Raw genomic sequence first — 18,960 nt, 5'->3', positions numbered from 1 at the left:
TACGTTCATAAGAAATATGGAAGTTATCCTAATTTAGTGTCAATTGGACATCGGGTAGACGCCACGACACCATATATTTGTTTATCAACATTATGTCTACACTCTCCAATTTGGATATACCTCATAATTTACTACACTAGGATGTGATTAGTTGTCAATTTTTCTTATCGAAGTTATATGCTATCAAAACCGTTAAAAGTTTTTTAATGAAATTGCATCAATTTCCCTCATACCGTCTAGTTCTAGACACGTCACCTTGAGTTCTTGGACCAATATTCACTAATAAGTCTTATGATCGTCAACATACACAATTGAAGATTACACAATTGAAGATCGGGGAATAACAAATGTTTCTAAGATTCTAAAAAAGAAAAATTAGGGGAAGGAAGGAACAAAATTGAAGGTTTGGATGAAACGAAGAAAGGGGAAAATGTAAGTTAAATTGAAAATTAGAAATTAGAAATTAGAGGATGATTAGCAGCAGCCAGATTAATTTTGTCATGTAGATAAGATCATGAAGCTTTGAATTGGTCTTCTTAATCTAATTTTAGGATGTTTAAATTGAAATTGAAACGAAGAATTTGAAAGGCTCTTGACGATCATTCTCCTCTGTCTTCGCTGATTTTCTCTCCGTGTTTTTACAGACCATCCAAGGCAGGTTACAACGAATCCGCCATAGCCATGGAGAATCAGAGCAGCGCCTGTCTGTCCTACGAGAAGCTTAACGGCGTCGCCACCTGGCTCGGCACCAGCGTCGCCTCCGCCTTCTTCGCCTCTCTCGAGCGCTGTTCCTGCATCAATCTCTCAACCTCCGACGACCATGAAGATCCCGATGAGGCTCACGATCGCCCTCTCATGTACTGCACTTCCACTTCTTCCTCTGTCATTCGCAGCTTCGAACCGCTTCCTCCGCCGGTCAATGACGTTGCCAATCTCCCCGTCTGAGCGTCGTTCTCCATGGATCTGAGGTCGATTTCAAATTAGGTTTTCTTCAGATTTGTCGCGGGATCCGAATGTTTTTTTTTTTCTTCTCTTTTTTTAATCTTCTTTTTTGTTCTATGTGTTCCTTTTCCTTTTTCTATCCCTTTCCCTTGCTCGCTCTGGGATTGAGGATTATGCGTTGAATTTCTTTTCTTCGTTTGTTCATATCTTTCTTTTCTGTGAATTACAACTGGAATGATATAATAAATTTTTTTTACCAGAAACAACTCGATTCTTGCTGATTCTTATCGGTATTTGAAGATTCATCATTCAAAATTAGGTCATAATCGCCGAATCCATAAATCTGATCGGTTTTGACATTTCCTTTCTTGATTGTCTGATAATTCTTGGATGAACCCAAATTGATTTGGGATCATGATGAATGATGAACGATGACCGAACATCATGGTGTTGCTAACCATTGGATGGCATGAAAAGCCACCAATTCTCCGAGATTCCGCTCGGTGGTGATATAATAAGAGAAATAATTTCCATTTTTCTATTGAAATTGTACAGATCTGAGCTTTCTTTCTGCCATTTTTGTTTATAAAAACTAGAAAGTTATGCAGTAGTGGAGAGATTTCTGACCTTTCTGCCTTTTTCTTCATCTTGGTTGCTTGTCATAATGCAGTGAATGATATGAAGTGTCTATGAGTTTGATAGCATCTTCTGAAATGAACAGAGGCAGTTGGAAAGACAACATTCGTACTGTTTTGTCATTCATTTCATGATCTCAGACATAAACATCTCATCAAATGTTATTTTATGTCAACATGATTGTCTGAATCGGAATATTATATTTGATGAGTAAAGAAGAAAGGGATCTTTTTATCCTCCAAACTCCATCCACAAAAGGAAACAAGTGGCCAAACAAAAATAGACAAGATTTGTGAGATTCACGCCAATTGAGAGAGAAGTGAGTGTCAAGCGAACTATGGCCCCGAAGAAGTGGATTGTGAGATCTCACATCGGTTTGGAGAGGAGAACGATACATTCTTTATAAAGGTGTAGAAACCTCTCTCTAGCAAGTGGATGCTGCCCCGAAAGGGGATGGATTGTGAAGTCCCACATCCCACGTCGGTTGGAGATGGGAACGAAACGTTACATGTTTCTTTGTCTCGTTTGGGATTTGGGATTTAGATCTTTCAGGCGTAGTTTTTCATTTATCAGTACAGCTAATTGATTCTAATCATTTAACCTTCTGATGCAGAGCAGGAACATGGGCACACACAGCTTGGTTACCAGAAAGCTTTCACAGAAAAGGCAGAAGACAGCAGAAGAAGAACAAGTAAACTGCAAATATGCACTTTTTATTCACTATTTAAATAGCACATTCAATGTAGAAAGAATATTTGGATATCTCTTTTTCTCTTTTTGTGTTCATCTTGTAATCAGTTGGTTTCTTAACTGTAAACTCCTGCAAAGTAAATGAATAATTTATTTGTCTCAAATGGTATGAATTTGTTGGAATTATATTTCCCTCGCTACCGTTATACAAGACGGGGCGAGAGATGAGTTTATAACTTCAAATCTCGATCTGTTTGAACTTTCAATTCTATAATGACTTCCATAGAACAGTTTTTAGGCGGGGGAGGGAGGGTGGAAGCCTGTACAGAGTTTGTATTTACAACACAGATGCTAAGTAGCTTAGCTTAAGCTCGTAACACCGTGATCGGCGTTGTCGAATGAAATAAGTGAGAATAATACAACCTATAAACTCTGTTAGCAAAAGGGGTTGGTGCAGACTGTGTTAGTGTAATGATACAGCAAGCAAGCAAGAGCAAGCAGCAAGAAGCAAACAAAAAAAACTTTTTCCTTGCATTTCAAGATCAGCCTGGAAGGTAAAGTCTCATCAGATGAAAACGACCGACTTTGTTGCCCCCACACTCAAATCCTCATGTCTCTCGTAGTCATCGTCGTCGTCTTGATACGAAGTCGAAACAGAAATGGTCAAAAATATCAAATCATTTTTAAAAAAATGGCCCACAAGATATACCAATTTTCCTTCAATGAATACAGGCCACCAATCTTGATTTCACTGACCGTGTTAGAGCAGAAAAGGCAAGAGGTATGAGGTCCTCCAAGCCCCTGCAGCAACCTGCACGGTCGAGACAATGCCTCGTATCAGTATCGTTTCCTCATTACATAAACGACTTGACATGTTCGATATGGGCCAGCAGTATTCAAATCACGACATCATGAAGTCTATATTAGGTAAGCTAACCTTGGCCACTAGCTGATTTGAAGTTGTTCCTCCATAGAGAAGCTTGTTTCGCCGTCGTTTCGATAAACTGGCCCTAGAGTATAAGAAAATATATAGAGAGAGCTCGAGGAAACTCCGAAAACGATAACATATCAGCCATCAGCACGTATGATTGTGTTTATTGCAGTGGGGGTGATAACATGTGTTGATCATCTAAAATGATATCAGGCTTGCATCATATGCTTATACTCAGCCAGGAGGCACTAACATGTGAAAAACCAAAACCAGAAGGAAATCACTTCATATTTTCGGAACACCCTTAAATTTCAGACGTGTACAGGTAACCCGTAATTGTAAAACGACCTGATTCGTCCATCCCATCCTGCAGTCACGATGACCAGACCCCACGCGTGAGAACTCAATGTATTTTGGCAAGACAATTTCAGAAATTTATACCGAGATTTATGCATCATAGATGGTTTCATTAGTAGGCTCGAAGCGTGGAGCTTCTCCTCGGGCCAAGTTGCAGATCCCTTGGGGAAGGATTCTAATAACTCTTGCCTCAAAGAGAAAAAAGCCGGGGACGAAAGCGGGAAAGTGTCAGAAGAACTCCTTCGCGTGCCAGAAAAACGTCTTTCGTCGTCTGTGTTACTTCTCAAACCACACCACGGTACTGCAATGGAACCATTGGAGGGGAAATATTCATACGACTTGATCTTCTTCACCGGGGAAAAAATAGACTCGTTCTTATAACTGCAGTTCCATAAATATACATTAGAATCGCCACTAGCCGATATAATATGTTTCCCGTCTGAGGTGAACGACGCAGACATCTGGTTTCCGGTATTACAAGGCCCTGAACGGAAAGGACGAAACTTGCTTATGAGCAGACAGGAAGACAGGATACAACGAACAACACCAATAACAAACAAGGATATACAGGTGCATACCCTTGTATTTCTGGATCACCTCAAGCCCTTGAACAATCCGGATTCGAGAATCAGCAGAGCTGACCATTATTCTGCTCGAATCGTTTGCAGAATACTGCGGCCCAAGAGAAAAAGCATAAGAATGCATAGAAAATATTAGCATCCCGTGAACGACAAGAAACAAGAACATAAATACAACATCTAAATGTGAATAAGAAGATTAATAGAAAGAAGAACTACCTGAAACCCTGTTATCTTTTTACTGGGCGACTTCTTCTTACTCGATAAACATATTTCGGCATCTAATTCCAGGTTATTATCACCTAACCAAAAGAAGTCGAGTGTTTAACATATTCAGCTCATAACGGGGAAGTAATTTAGTATAAGAAACGAACCTATTACTCTAAAGATGCGGCAGGTACCGTTTATGGAGCCAACGACTCCTCTCTACATGATGAGATCGAAATGCCTTTAACATCTAAGTAAACCACCAAATTTCTACATAAACATAATGAAAGAGCGAAACGAGAACACACCCGCCCATTAGGATGATAGGACACTGCAGTGACAATTTCCCTAATGTCTATCCAGTCAACAACTTGAGAAGAAGGAATCCCCCAAATGCGTATCTTTCCATCTATTGAACCACTGATAAAGTAATTTTCATCCATGGGATTAAAATGAACACAAGTAACTGCAGCCAACATGGAGACGAACCGTGAGGGGGCTGCACGTAAAGAATTTGTAAGTAATTTAAGAGAACGGAATTCCAAACTCACCGTAGTTACTATGTGAAAAGACTCTGAGACAATCATTAGATCCCAATCGCCAAAGTCGGACAGTTTTATCGATTGACGATGACAGAAGATACTGCACGAGGAAACAACAAATACTTAATATGATTACTGTAACAGCTCAAGCCCACCACTAGTAGTTAAAATCCGCTTTAGCCCGTTACATATCTACGTCAAACTCCCGGTTTTAAAACGAGGCTTCCACATCCTTATAAGGAATGTTTCGTTCCCCTCTCCAACTGATGTGGGATCTCACAATCCACCCCCCTTGGGAGTCCAGCATCCTAGTTGGCACACCACCCGGTGGCTGGCTCTGATACCATTTGTAACAGCCCAATCCCACCGCTACCAGATATTGTCCACTTTAGCCCGGTACATATCGCCGTCTGCCTCACGGTTCTAAAACACGTCTATTAGGAAGATGTTTCCACATCCTTATAAGGAATGTTTTGTTATCCTCTCCAACCGATGTGGGATCTCATAATTACTAAAGCATAAGCATGATTTAGTTTCTAGGAAATTCATAGAACTAATACTTACATTGTTTTTTGACCAAGAGAGATCCAGAATGTCGCCGGTATGTCCATGGAACTCGTGCAATGGTCGCTCCAATATCCTGAAGATTTTAGGTGGAAAAATTATACAAGCTGATTCTGATGTTTTCTTCAAGGCCATCGAGTTAGCTATCTTCTCTTTCTCCGAACGCAGGGGTTTCAACTCAGAAAGGTGATTAACTGTGAAGTAAATGCAGGATGGATCGATCTCGGGAATGTCGGATTCATTCGATCTCTCATCTTCAATCACTTGCCATAATTTAACAATCCCATCATCACCACCAGTAGCGAGAAACCGTCCACTAGGACTAAACTTCATCGTCAAAACAGCACCTTGATGTGCCTGGATATCTTGTCCCATATACATAGCTGAGAGTTCTTTCAATTGCTTCTTGCAATGGCGAACCTTCATCCTCGGCACTCTCGACCCTGTACTCAAATCACCATGAACAACCAACCTTGACTTACCATGCTTATCGAAAATGCAGGCAGCCGATCGTAATTTCTTAAGCCAACGTTTGTTGACTCTTCGTTCTGTACTCAACGGAATGTTCGCCCTCTCAGCCTCCATCTCCATCATTTGTTGGAAAGACGGCAAAGAACTCGATGCCTCCTCGAGCCTTTCAGGCATTGCAAACCGAACAGATTTTTTTAGATCCCCAATTTTCCTGCCACATTCTCCATGAATCCCACCATCCCTATACAGAATGCTATTCTTTGAAGCCATCTCTGAATGTTCAAGATCATCATTAGACCAACACGACAACGAAGATCGACCCGAGCAAAACACATCTTCAAACTCTGAGGATTCAGCCCCGGAATTATCCCTCCATCTTTCTCCATCCCCTTCTCTCCAATCACAACAAACAGTGAGAGAATTCCCATTAGCGAGAGGAGCTCGATCTAATCCCATTCCCATCCATTTCAAAAACTTACTTCGACGCTCATGAACACTCATAGGGCTTCGATTCCATACATCATAACCCAAACTCCCATCGACCCAATTGTTAAATCTGGGACGAGAATCAAAGCCCGCCTCAATCCCATCGAAATTGGCTTCCGATATCGAGGGAACATTGATATCTGGCGCATCAAAAAACGGGCATTCTTCATCCTCGCTAACGCTACCCATTATTCCGCACAGTTCAACCCATGAAATCCCCTCAAGAACACGGCATTATAAACGGGAGAGAAATGTGCGAGAAAAAAACGAATACACACTACACAACAATCCAAAAAAGGAAAAAGAAAATTACAAAAGGGGAAAAACGCAGATCAGTTTAACCGAAACAAAAAAAAACTTATTAAATTAAAGCGATCAAACATGGATCCCAATTGTTTAAGCAAAAACAAACCAAACCAAAAATCATGGGAAATGAAATTGCGAAGTAGAGAAAGAAGAAATCAGGCAGCCATTAATGAGTTAACAAACAGAATCAGTCCAATATCCAGATACCACAATTGAAAGATCACAAACGATACAGAAATGAAAATGAAGAACAAAACAAAAAATGGAAAACGATTCGAAACAGGATTCTTACATGGAGACGAAGGGGGTTTCGTTTGTATGATGAGATCTCTTAGAAACTGAGGAGGGCGGAGATCGAAGCATCCATGAAAATTTGGAGCTCCTTTTACAACTCTCTCTCTCTCTCTCTAAATCTCTCCAGAGCAGAGAAGGGGGGCAGTACAAGAGAAGCTTCAATAATTTTATAAAAAAGAAAAAGGAATTCAATGGAATTTTGAAGAATTAAAACAACAAAAAATTGAAAAAAAAAAAAAAAAAAAAAATTAGTTCCTCGATATTCGTGGTTTCATGGACCGCTAAACCACATTCCAAGGCTTCTTCTTATGTTTCTGCACTTTCTCTCTCTATAAATATATATATATATATTTATTTATTTATTTATTTATTTTTGGATTAATTTGTGGAATACAATTTTTTTTTTTGTATTAAGTGTATCACGACCCACACCACAGTGTTCCCATTATTCTACTTTAATCATTTCCCAATTCTTCAAAATTAAAAATAATCCTTTCTTTTTCTTTTTTTTTACTTTTAATTTAATCTCTTTAAATTCTCCGATCTCGATCCCGACCCGTAATAGACATATTCATTTAATTTATACAAAAGGTAAAATGGAACGGAAAAAAGTTTCCTCATCAAAATGGAGACAAAGATCATATTCTTGGTCCCGTTTCTCTAATTTTTATTTATTAGTCTCGTACTAAATAAATTGTTGATTAATATTTTAATTTAAATTATTAGAAATTGTACTAGACTTAGAAAATAAATTTTAATTTTAAATTTTTTTAAAATATTCTTTTTATTATCATGTTTTATAATATTTTTTTTTTCGATATTATTTATTTAAAAATATTTAAATAAAAAAAACATAAAATTTTTATAATTTTGAACAAACTTAATAGATAAAACACTAATTATCGTTCTACTTTGTAATTATTATATTAAATTAAATATAAAACTATTTTCTACCGAAAAATACCTATTTTTCAAAAAAAATCGAGAAATAAAAGAAAAATTTATGCTATTTTTATTTTATTAAAAAAACACGTCCATTTAAATTACTAAAATTAAAATAAATACAAAGCATTTGTAATTATTGAGAATATTAAGGAAGCATAAATATTTCCCACATTTCCCAAAATTTTAGCTTTTCTTTATATTATCAACCCCATTTGACTTTTGAATTCCAAGAAATTTAATAATTAATTAATTAATATATTCACTCAAATATTTATGTTTTTTATTTTATATTTTTTAATTTTACATTATGTTCCTCAAGTTGACCAATGTTTTTATAAGATGAAAATTAAATAATTAAATAATTATAGATTTTCTATTTGGTCCCTCATTTTATAATAAATTAAAACTCTATCCTTCTGGATATTTAAACATTATCGTGCACGTTTGTTTTTTATCATTTAACTCTATCTCGTACCTTCTAAATTTGTATTTTTTTAGATTTTGATTAGGCATATATAAGATTATGATTCTCGTTCGATTCTAAATTTTTAGTCGGTCCCTCATCTTTTATTAAATTTCAAATTCATCATTTAATTTCATTTAATTTTTGTCTTGTCCCATCACCAAACAAAATGTTTTTGCCATTTATAGATCTAAATCAAACGAAAATACGTAATTACCCATGAACTTGTGTTTCATATATTTTTCGAAATCTTTATTTTTATATTTTATTAACAAAAATTTGGGAGTAAATACAAATGTTAAAATAAAATTTTTAGGTTATATTATAAATTTCGTGCGTAATTTAAATTTGATTCTTATTATTTTAAAAAATTTAATTTAGTTAGTTTTCTTAAATTATAAGTTTAATTTCAAAATTTTAAATTCGTATTTAATAAGTTATTAAACTTTTAATTTTATATTTTACTAAGCCTTTAAAGTCCAAATACAGACTAATAAGTTTGTTCAAAAACTTATGATGTATCAGTTATTATGTCAATTGCTGACTACTAAGTTGGTATGGAAGTGCCGGGAAAAACCTTTATCTATACAAATTCTCGAACGAGGATTTTGAACAAAGATAGACGAGAGGTGTAAGCACAGTCAGATATGAACATTTCACAGATTATTAATAAATTTAAAAATTGAAAAGTTTACAAAAAATTTAAAAATTTGTAATTTAACTTTAATAAAGGCATAATTTAGTCCTTGTTTTAGATATAAAATTAATGAATATCTATAATAAAATAAAAGTATACCACAATATATTAATATTATATATATATATATATATATATATATTTGCAATTAATTTGAAGAACGAACCAACCCATTAAAAGAAAAAAAAAACAAAAAAAAAACAAATTGGCCACGTGTATATAAAAATTAATTTAAAAATAGTGATGGGCCATTCCCTTTAAATCTGCCACTGATTTGAACTGGGTCGGGTCAAATTATCATTATTGTATCCATAATTTTTTAATAACATAATAAATTAATTTTATCTATTTAATTAAATTAAATGTTTAAAATGGTTTTTTTTTGCATCGTTAATTATAAAATTTTAATCAATAAAATTACGGTGAAATAAACATTTTAAAATTATAAAGGTTCCAATAAAATTAAATATAAATTATAAAATTTAAATTAAAGAATTGGTTTGTAATTTTCTTTTTCTTTTATTTTATTTTATTTGAGATAACAAAAAAAACTGGCGGTGGACGATGACCAGCCGATTAGGACTGGTCAACGATTAGATAATTGACGTTCCCCGTTGTGTTTTATTGTTTTGAAAATCAATTATAAGATAATGACGATAATACCCCTGAGCTTTTCCAATTAAACATTTTTTTTACTTAATTTCTTGTTCTCAATCATTTTCAGCTCTTTATTTTAAATTTTGAACATTAATTTTGATTTATTATGTGACCCATTATCAATTTCTAACCCATTTTCAAACTCTTTTACTTAGGTACTGTTGTTTTCGGTCGGATTTATCGATATATTTATATATTTATCGTTTTATGACCGTATAATAGTTGATCGTCATGTAAATTTAGAGTTTTAAATCATCAAATAAAAAAAAAAAATCGTAATCATTTACTTGACAAAAAAAAAAAAAAAAAACAGATACCGTGTTTTGAAGTGATCTTACGTCAAATTATAAGTAGCTATAAAATTAGATACATAAAAGGATAAAAAATGATTCCTTATAATTAGTTAATGAAATCAATAATATTCGAGAAAAAAACCCTAAACTTTTATTTTTATAAAAAAAAAATGCAAAATGGTTATTTAAAAAGAAATATTAATAAATAAAAAATAGGAGGCTCGAGAATTTTATTTATTTTAAAATTTTTATTTGAGACAAGGAGGTTCTAGATAACGTTTTTTGAGACCTCCTTTTTAACATAATGATTTGAAAGTGATGATACATACATCTAGAGGTTACGAGATTTTACGTGTAATCATATTTTTCGATAAATACAATATTAGGTAAACATAATTTCGTGTAGTATTAGAAATACATAATTTTCTGAAACCGACGTTATTATGATGGTAATAAATTTTAGTATAAAAATATTCAGTAGTACACCTTTTTATTAGCTAATGGGTCAGCCTGTTCTCGAGAAAGCCATACAATCTTATCAAAGCTCTAAAAGTTAAACCTACCCGTGTTCCCAATTAACGTAACAATTTACGAACACTCGCGTTAAAATCGGTTCTTTTTGCATTTGGATCATCATTTCAAAAAATTTGTCATCATCTTTATTGTACAAATTACCTAAAAAGTGGCTAATATGAGACAAAAATTGGTTTCTAACTGAAGAAAAGAAGTAAAGTGAATAAAAAAAAAGGACAAACATAATTATTAATTAAAATAATTAATTAAGTGAAACAATAAACTTTAGGGCACATGATATCAATCCCTATTTACTTTTTAAATTCAAATAAAGTTTTATATTTATATTAATTTATTGAAGGAAAATAAAATAAAATTACCCCATTGAAAAATTCGAAATAATATTGACTTTAAATCTTTTTATTTTAAAGACATAAATATTCGATGGTAAAATATTATGACGTCATGTTTTTATTATTTATCGAAAAAATATCGATATATGAGAGATTAATTTAATTTTTTTTATTGTAGATATATAAAATAATGAATTATATATATATATATATATATATATATATATATATATATATATATATATATAAAATAATGAAAATTTTATGAATTAATTTAATTTATAAATTGGATTTAAACGAACCAACTTGAATTTATTATTAATAATGAAATATATATTTTTTTCTTACAATACAAGTTGTATACACATATATTCATTTAATTTTTATTTATTATTTATTCTTCAACAACTTTTAAAATTAATTTTTAATTATTTAGAAAATGAAATTTCAAAATATTAAGTGAAATTGAGCGATAAATTTTAATTAAATATTTAAAAATAAATAAACAGATGTTTTATATATTAATTTTATTAAAATAAAACTTAAATAAATGATTCGAATAATCTAAATTGGTAACGTAGAAATATATATGATTTGAAACTATAAATTAAAATATATATTTTAAAAAATAAAAAATATATGAAAAAGTTGGAAAAGAAAGTGGGTTTAAGAAGAAAGCATGATGAGTTTAAAGTCATGATTGCCCCTTGGCTTCATTTAATTTTCTTCTTTTTTTATTTAATTTAATTTTAATTTTTAAAATATTATACTAAATATAATATAATATTAAGGGTTTATGTTTTTTGGTTAACCCAAAAGCTGAATCAATCAGCCAACCATGCATTAGCTTAGCACATGGTTTTATATTTTCTCCCATTATAATTCATTTTTATTTAATTATCAGAATATTTTCAATTCAACAAATAATTCATTCCATCTTAAAATTAACAATCTACCGAAAATTTTAATATTATACAAATTACAGTAATAATTAAATGTAATAATTTTTTTTGAGATTAATTTAGATATGCCTAAGGAGGGTAATTTTGAGATTAATTTATTTTAATTTTGTAATAATTTATTTGAGTAAAATATTGTGAAAAGAAAAAGATATTTGTGTGAAAAGGCACAAAATCTGAACCAAAGATTTGAGGGCACAATAAACAATGATGGTTCATGTAATTGGATGAGAGATTTGAGAGAAACAGGTGAGGAATTTGTTTGCTTAATTTGCAAATAAAAACATTAACCAAATTCTGTTAACACTTTGAATGCATGGATTTGGATGCTTTTTATAATTAATTAAATGGGTTAAATAAAATAAAATAGAATTTATTTGGTTTGTAAAGTCGCATGTAATTTAATGTAAATGGTTTGTTTTTAATAAATAATAATAATAAATAATAAATAATAATAATGTTAATTAAAGCAATGGAAAAGAATAGGATGTGTTGTCTTTCACTCTTTATATTATTATGACGACTTATTTTAGCTCAACTATTAAAAGGGTAGAAAATTAAATCCTTACTCTTTAGAATAGAAACAAGTGTCTTATCTACTGAGTTATACAAATTTCTCCTTTCCATAAATGAATTCTTTCGACCTGCTTTCATTATTGATTATGTTCGTGACTGTATTTTTTCGATAAGAAAAAGATAGGTAGAATCATACTTTTTTATTTTTTTGGTATTAATTTAATTTAGAATGAGTAATTAAAAATAAGATTCCACACAATTCTTGGTCGGTAAAGTTGAATTATGAAGGCAAAAGATATGGATTAAAGAGACATAATGTTGGAGATGTGTTTTGTTTTCTTGTGATGGAAGTGTGTTTAAAAGGTCAAATTATGTTAGCTAATGATATCAAATCCTTTGGAAAAGTTACCACCTTTGCCAAACCACGCTTCACTATCTCTTAATTTCATTCAAAATTTCCCCAATTACTTCGCATTACACAATAATATGACATATTGTCATTTAGCTGTCCATGTAAATCATTCTCCGACTTGTTTCAAACCTGTATTTTTCCATCAAAATTTACCACTTGTTTGGCGGTGCCTTCTCTTCTATGAACGCCCTACCACTTGTTTGGCGACCTGATCTAGAGAGAGCTTAGAGTAAGGGCTTGACCCCACTTATTTTTGTACAAACCGTATAAAAAAAAAAAAAAGTGATAGCTCGTACTTGTTAGGGTGGAGGAAAGTTATCTGTTCATCTACCTAAGCTCGGGTTTAAGTAAAGGATGCTCTCAAAGGTGAAAGGCCATGGGGAGATACCGTCTATAATCTATGGATCTCCGATCAGGAAATGGTTTTCGTTTTTCTTTTTTTGACAAAGTTTCAACAAATGGGTAGGGGTTTTAGATTAGGGTTGATGAAAAGGGAGATGAAAAGAGGGATGGGGTTTGGAAAGGAATTGGGGAATAATGGAGGTGGACCAATCCAAAGCATAGTACCACGGCTTAGTGAAGAGAATTTGAATAAATGAAAAACATGGGTGTTGTTCTCACAAGAGGATGAGACATCTTCCCACCAAACAAAGCCAAGCTGGTGCTGCCTTTGGGGTCTTTGATAGCTGCATTTCTCTTAATTATTTCACCCCTCAGGCTGCTCACTATTCATCCACTTTCTCTTTTAACCATTCCCTCCCTCTTCCTATCCTTTACCTTGTTCTTCCCATGACTTGTGTGTGGATGTAATGTGATGTATAATCATCTTCAATTTGAATTTTACAGTCAACCCATGATCTAATGTATCATGGCCAGCATGTTGCTTTGCTAGGACCCTCAAGGTTTATGGACATTGTATTCTCATGATACCAAGATATAGAATTTGAAGTTGTTTCTTTGTCCACGATGTCCTATAATATCATATGAGGCGATAGAGTAGTCATTTGGAGTTCGAATGACATGTTTTTTTAGGGACCTCAAATTCAAAGACGATAGTTTTCCTCTATACTAGAATTGTAATGGGAGACATGAACTGATTATCCACAAACTTGTAGATGGATAATTTCTTTTTTGTAAGAAAAGAGGGCAGCTATGTCCCAGATTTGACCTATCATGTGATGGCTTTGAAGATGGAGTGGGGTTTTGAGATGGGTTGGACATATCTAAGAGGAAAATGGAGTTCAGTAGAAGTAGGACTTGTAGTTGAATTTAGAGGACAGTTTTAATCTATAACAACATAATGGGCCAAAACAAACAATATCTACTAAACACCAGGCGGTGTGCCAGCGAGGACATTGGGCCCTTAAAGGAGTAAATTGTGAGATCTCATATCGGTTGGAGAGAGGAACAAATCATTCCTTACAAGGGTGTGGAAACCTCTCCCTTGTATACGCGTTTTAAAACTGTGAAACAAACGACGATACATAACGGGCTAAAACAGACGATATCTATTAGCGGTGGGCTTGAACTATTACATAATCTCTATCGAATAACAAATGCAGGGAGGAAAAGATCAAAGGAAAAAGCTTCATTGGGATCTGAGTTCTGAGGGAAAAGATCTCCGGAAAAATACAGATACATGCAGAGAGGCAGCTGCCAAAAGGAAAATAAAGGATGGACCCTTGCAAAATCCAAACACAATAAAGTACCTATTAACAACATTATTACTACCATTATTTCTTTCTCAGTGATGAGCTACTCAGAAAAAAGGACCACCATTGTAATGGTAGAGATACATCAACTAAAGAGAGGGATGTGGGACAATGCTTGGGGGAATGACATCTGATGATCCATATCTGATGGTTGACAGGGAAGAGAGATGAGATGGTTGTGTGTGCAACTGTATGTATTGAATTGCTTCTGCTAAAGAGAGGCTTTTTATGAGTAAATATGATAATGAAAAGAAGTAGGCAGCCTAAATTAGGACCACCCGAGTGGTTTCTTTCCAACTGCGAGTATAGAGTGGTCCTTAATATGGTGACAATCATAAGATTGTAAAAGGAAAGAGAGGCGTCAATGGTACAAACCTCTAATGCAATCTGAATTCGTACAGCATATCTTGTAAGATTTGTCACAACATGGCCATCAACGCTGTCCTTTTTCTCCTCCTGCACATGTATATACATTTAGATATTATATGATATATGATATAGACATACTTCTCAAAAGAACATTCAAACTCAACCAAGCTATAAACCTTTTGGTTGGTAGGAGTTGTTTTTCAGCTTTGTTGCTCCTTGCACTGTTTGCAACTCAAAGAAATGAACCTGATGGACCTGCATTATACATAATCTCCATGTGGATTTCATTTAGAATAGGGTTTTTGAGTTCAGTTAGCCGAATCATTCATTGGCTAAGTCATTCATTCTTTCTGTATTACATCGGGATGAAGAACAATTCATGGCAATGCTGATGCTTTAAGTAGCAATCCATGTCCCTCCCATCCGAACCAGGGAATGTCGTTACGGTTTTCTTTTAACAAATTCCAGCCCAAGCCAAAGGCCCTCCTGGCGTCTCAATACATCTAGACAGGCCAGGATGAACCAAATTACGAAGAAGGATCTTCAGCACCTGGCCCAAAAAGTGGACTTTTCACTAGCAAAATGTTAATAAAACTCGGGGAATAGTCTATTAGCAATTGCAAGCATTCAATTGATCACAAAACTAGACAGTCATATCTAAAATAACTCAACATTAGCTAGTTTTTTTTAAGACTTCTGAATTAAAGTAATAATTGACACATTTGGATAACTAAATTTGTACCAACACGCAAGTGCTTCTTGAATTATCAACTGTCAGTATTGGAGGCAATTTGAATCATGCTTATGAACTCTTGAGCTTAGAAAACTAGCCAAACTATTAATCAGACATTCATTGATCAGCTTGTGTCTAAAATCTATAGACATTGTGTGGATTTTACAGAGTAAAAGGTTACACAAAATGCTCGGTGGGGTATTCATGTTCGTATCCATTGTAGTCATAATACAATCTCTCTCCCTTAGATATATCTCTGTTAGCAATAAGTAGAACTCTACATTCACCATTTACATTGAACCTAACGCACTTAAGGTTTTGCTTTTTTCTACCATCCCTGCATTAGAAAGAAACAACCTCAAATCAAAAGGGAGAAAGGAAAAGGATAGAATGAGGAAACTAGTCCTCTCAGGTTTCTCAAACACAAGAGAATGACAAAAAACAAAGAACTGAGGGATGAGCTTACTGTGTATGGTTGTTGATTCCATTTATGAAACGGGCAATGTTACTACGTTTGTCGGGACAGATGACGAGGCTTTTAGATGGGCTAGTGGCAGACAGTAATGTCATCATACTATCCCCTTCATCATGTTCACGGTTCCTCAGGTAATCAACATCCCCAGTATATTCAGTAATTATGGTCAAGTCCTTTATAAACCTATCTGCCTCCACAGTAAACCTATGACCATGTACGAATCAAATGAGCTGAGCTCCCTATCTAAAAAAGAAAGAAAGAAAGAAATATAGTAATATGCAGCTTCACATACCCTTCTCGAGGATCAAAAACAACCATAAGGGGAGGCCATTCCCCTCTCTCCATCATACTTCTGCACAAGTTTAAGGTTTCAACGTCCTCTTTAGGAAGAACCTAGAATACAGATACACAAAAGACTTCAGCATCACCAAAGAGATCAAAGAAAGAGCCCCAAAACTCACAGTGACTAAAACATATAGTCTGGCGTTGAGAAACTACAACCCTACACAGCATTTAATTGTTTTGTCACTGTCTCTATAAGCACAAGATGTCAGGCTAAAAAGAACAAAGATCTTTAGTGATTAATTGTAAATTGCAATCTGACGCTAGAATTTGATCTAACATTTTCCACTAAGCAAGGACAATATTCAAACAAATGGCCAGGACTAATAGCTAACATTCAATTCACTTCTCCTTAAACAAAGATGTTGGGTCTTTACACTTTACCTGCATTCCACCGTGCTCCAAAGATGCGCAGTTTGCTGACCTTGGTGCCATGCCACGCATATATGTAAGCTCGTTGCTGTAATCTGTACCAGTAGCCGTCAATGCTGTTGCCAGTGATGCCATTTGTTCCAGGCGTCTTGCAGGATCTGCAATCGGATTAAATGGCAAGAGCTTCCTTCTCTTTCTAGAAAGTACTAAGCTACCAGCCCGTCTTCGTTTCTTTCGATTCTCTGAAAAACCATAATACAAGGAAAATGATTTCAATTGAGATCCAGAGAACCTTTAACCATGAAGAGGATGGAGGTAAACTGGAATCTCCAGTAGTATCACTTTCCTACCTAACATCAAGTCCGTTTGGGAGTCCGCAGGTCTTTGGATGCGGAAAAAATCAACAATTTTAGTTTGAACAAGAGGGAAAGCTGCAAAATAACAGTGAGAACTATTAAAACAAAATGAAAATCAACAATTTAATTTAATTTTTATCAATCTCAAATGCATTTGATATGCCGGTCATTGTTAGTCAAATCCATAAGCTACCAGAACAATATACAGAACAGAGAAGAACTTGATTATACATGTCGCAATGTTAAAAATAGAAAACTAAACAAGTTTCTCCATCCGCTCAGTAAACAAATCAATCACTCCATCTCGAACAGATAACACTAACTAGACACTTCGATGGAGACACACAATGCAACTTCGATTTCACAATGCATGTCAATAAATCGAATCAATTCAGATCTAGGAACTACCATGAAATGAAAGGGAAGAAAAACAGATCATACATTTGAGCTTCTTGTGGTTGGAGCAAGTCGGGCAAAACCAGGATCCCTTGGGGACTGAAACGAGGATGGGGGAAAGACAAAAGAGATGATACCCTCTATCACATTTGTCGCAGAGAAGAAGCTCAGCCGGAGAGTCGCCGGAGGCGCACTTCTGACATGAAACGTCGTCGTATTCGTCGTCATCTGAAGCAAAATCCTGGCTGGTAGTGGGTTTCGGAGCTAGAGTTCTTCGCTTGTGCATCGTTTGTGAGAGTATGAGGAAAAGGAATCGGATTGTGAGATGGGGGAATTTGGCGCGATGTTCAAAGGCGTAAGAAATGGGTATTTGAAGAGCCAATTAGGGCATCTCGCGCGCTTTTTCGTTTCCCGGGCAAAGCTCGGCGCCATTACCACAGGGACAGTTGTCTTCTCTTCTCTTTCCAATTCACCATGTGGGCCTTAAACAATGGTGGGCTAAAATAATGGGCCTAGCTTCCAACTTCATGGGCTAAAATAATGGGCCGGGCTATAATGAAATGTTTGATCCCACTACTAAAATTTGCACTTATAATTTTAAAATATAAATTCAATGTTATAAGCATATGAGTTTAAATAAGATAAACAATTATTTTAAAAAAGTATTTTGGGTGTTTCTTTGAAGAGAAAACACTAATTATTTTTTAAAAAGCATTTTTAAACAATTTAAAAAAAATTATTTTTAGAATTTTTAATTTAATTGTTAATTATCTAATCAAATACCATGTGGATTTTCAAACATATTGTACTGTTAAATTACTAATTATTTAAATCTACAAATATTTATAGCTAAAATAGTTTAAATTGATTGATCCTCGTCTAAAAAATGAGCCAAATTCGCCAAATTCTTTCTTTTTAACAAACAATTGCACAACTAAGAGACTCTGACAAGACAATGACAATGACAAGGGTTTTTTTTTTTTTTTTTCTTTGAAGAAAAGTTCAATGCCATACATGTTATTAAAATCTAAACAAAAATGCCAGTTTTATAATATTGGACGAGAATTGGTCGTTCTCGAAACAGTCATTCATGACCTAAAACATAGAATACTTATACGATCAAACTATTCGTATAATGAGTGAAATTACCTCCCTAGAATATTGTATTAATTAAACAATTCATAAAAGAATATTTTAAAAATAGGAAAGAGAACAAGCCTACTGGTTCAGTAGTGTGCTTGAACATTCATTGGAAGACCAAAATCCAACAAATTAATGAATGAAAGGTAACTTGAAAGTCAAAGATTTAACTTGAAAGTCAAAGATTACAGATTGACCAATCTTGGAAGGTTTAAAAATGGATTTTTTTTTTTTTCTCTTTTTTTTTTTAAGT

The 18,960-nt window shown here is 34.0% G+C and overlaps 3 protein-coding genes across 5 annotated transcripts; 1 reads left to right on the top strand and 2 right to left on the bottom strand.

Moving 5' to 3' along the window:
• The first annotated feature begins 522 nt into the window (after positions 1-522).
• Positions 523-2,432, top strand: LOC111785453 (uncharacterized). Of its 3 annotated transcripts, none has more exons than XM_087123893.1 (2): positions 523-968; positions 1,613-2,181. In XM_087123893.1, exon 1 carries the CDS (start codon positions 682-684, stop codon positions 943-945), a length of 264 nt encoding a protein of 87 aa, XP_086980019.1. In that variant the 5' UTR covers positions 523-681; the 3' UTR covers positions 946-968; positions 1,613-2,181. The 3 variants fall into 3 exon arrangements, with proteins under 3 accessions (XP_086980019.1, XP_023521614.1, XP_023521613.1); XM_023665846.2 differs by lacking the exon at positions 1,613-2,181 and adding an exon at positions 2,197-2,432 and having other exon boundaries at positions 524-968; XM_023665845.2 differs by lacking the exon at positions 1,613-2,181 and adding an exon at positions 2,192-2,432 and having other exon boundaries at positions 524-968.
• LOC111785924 (uncharacterized) lies at positions 2,433-7,303 on the bottom strand. Its single transcript, XM_087123891.1, is given in 10 exon segments — positions 2,433-3,079; positions 3,206-4,079; positions 4,082-4,108; positions 4,111-4,228; positions 4,354-4,436; positions 4,509-4,560; positions 4,650-4,807; positions 4,893-4,983; positions 5,448-6,681; positions 7,003-7,303. Coding segments are annotated over 8 exon segments (2,244 nt in total). The 5' UTR covers positions 6,594-6,681; positions 7,003-7,303; the 3' UTR covers positions 2,433-3,079; positions 3,206-3,510.
• Positions 7,304-14,372: 7,069 nt separating this feature from the next.
• Positions 14,373-18,159, bottom strand: LOC111794611 (histone-lysine N-methyltransferase ATXR6). The gene is made up of 6 exons (XM_023676680.2): positions 17,613-18,159; positions 17,166-17,246; positions 16,828-17,057; positions 16,394-16,494; positions 16,093-16,305; positions 14,373-15,963 (listed from the first exon to the last, which is right to left on the bottom strand). The coding sequence occupies exons 1-6, from the start codon at positions 17,851-17,853 to the stop codon at positions 15,804-15,806; spliced, it is 1,026 nt and encodes a 341-aa protein (XP_023532448.1). The 5' UTR covers positions 17,854-18,159; the 3' UTR covers positions 14,373-15,803.
• Positions 18,160-18,960: the final 801 nt, after the last annotated feature.

This window comes from Cucurbita pepo, chromosome 5, assembly GCF_057944985.1.
Source record: "Cucurbita pepo subsp. pepo isolate OVF chromosome 5, ASM5794498v1, whole genome shotgun sequence".
Taxonomy (NCBI): Eukaryota; Viridiplantae; Streptophyta; class Magnoliopsida; order Cucurbitales; family Cucurbitaceae; genus Cucurbita; species Cucurbita pepo.
The sequence above is the reverse complement of the archived record's forward strand: the minus strand, read 5'-3'. Positions and strand labels throughout refer to the sequence as shown.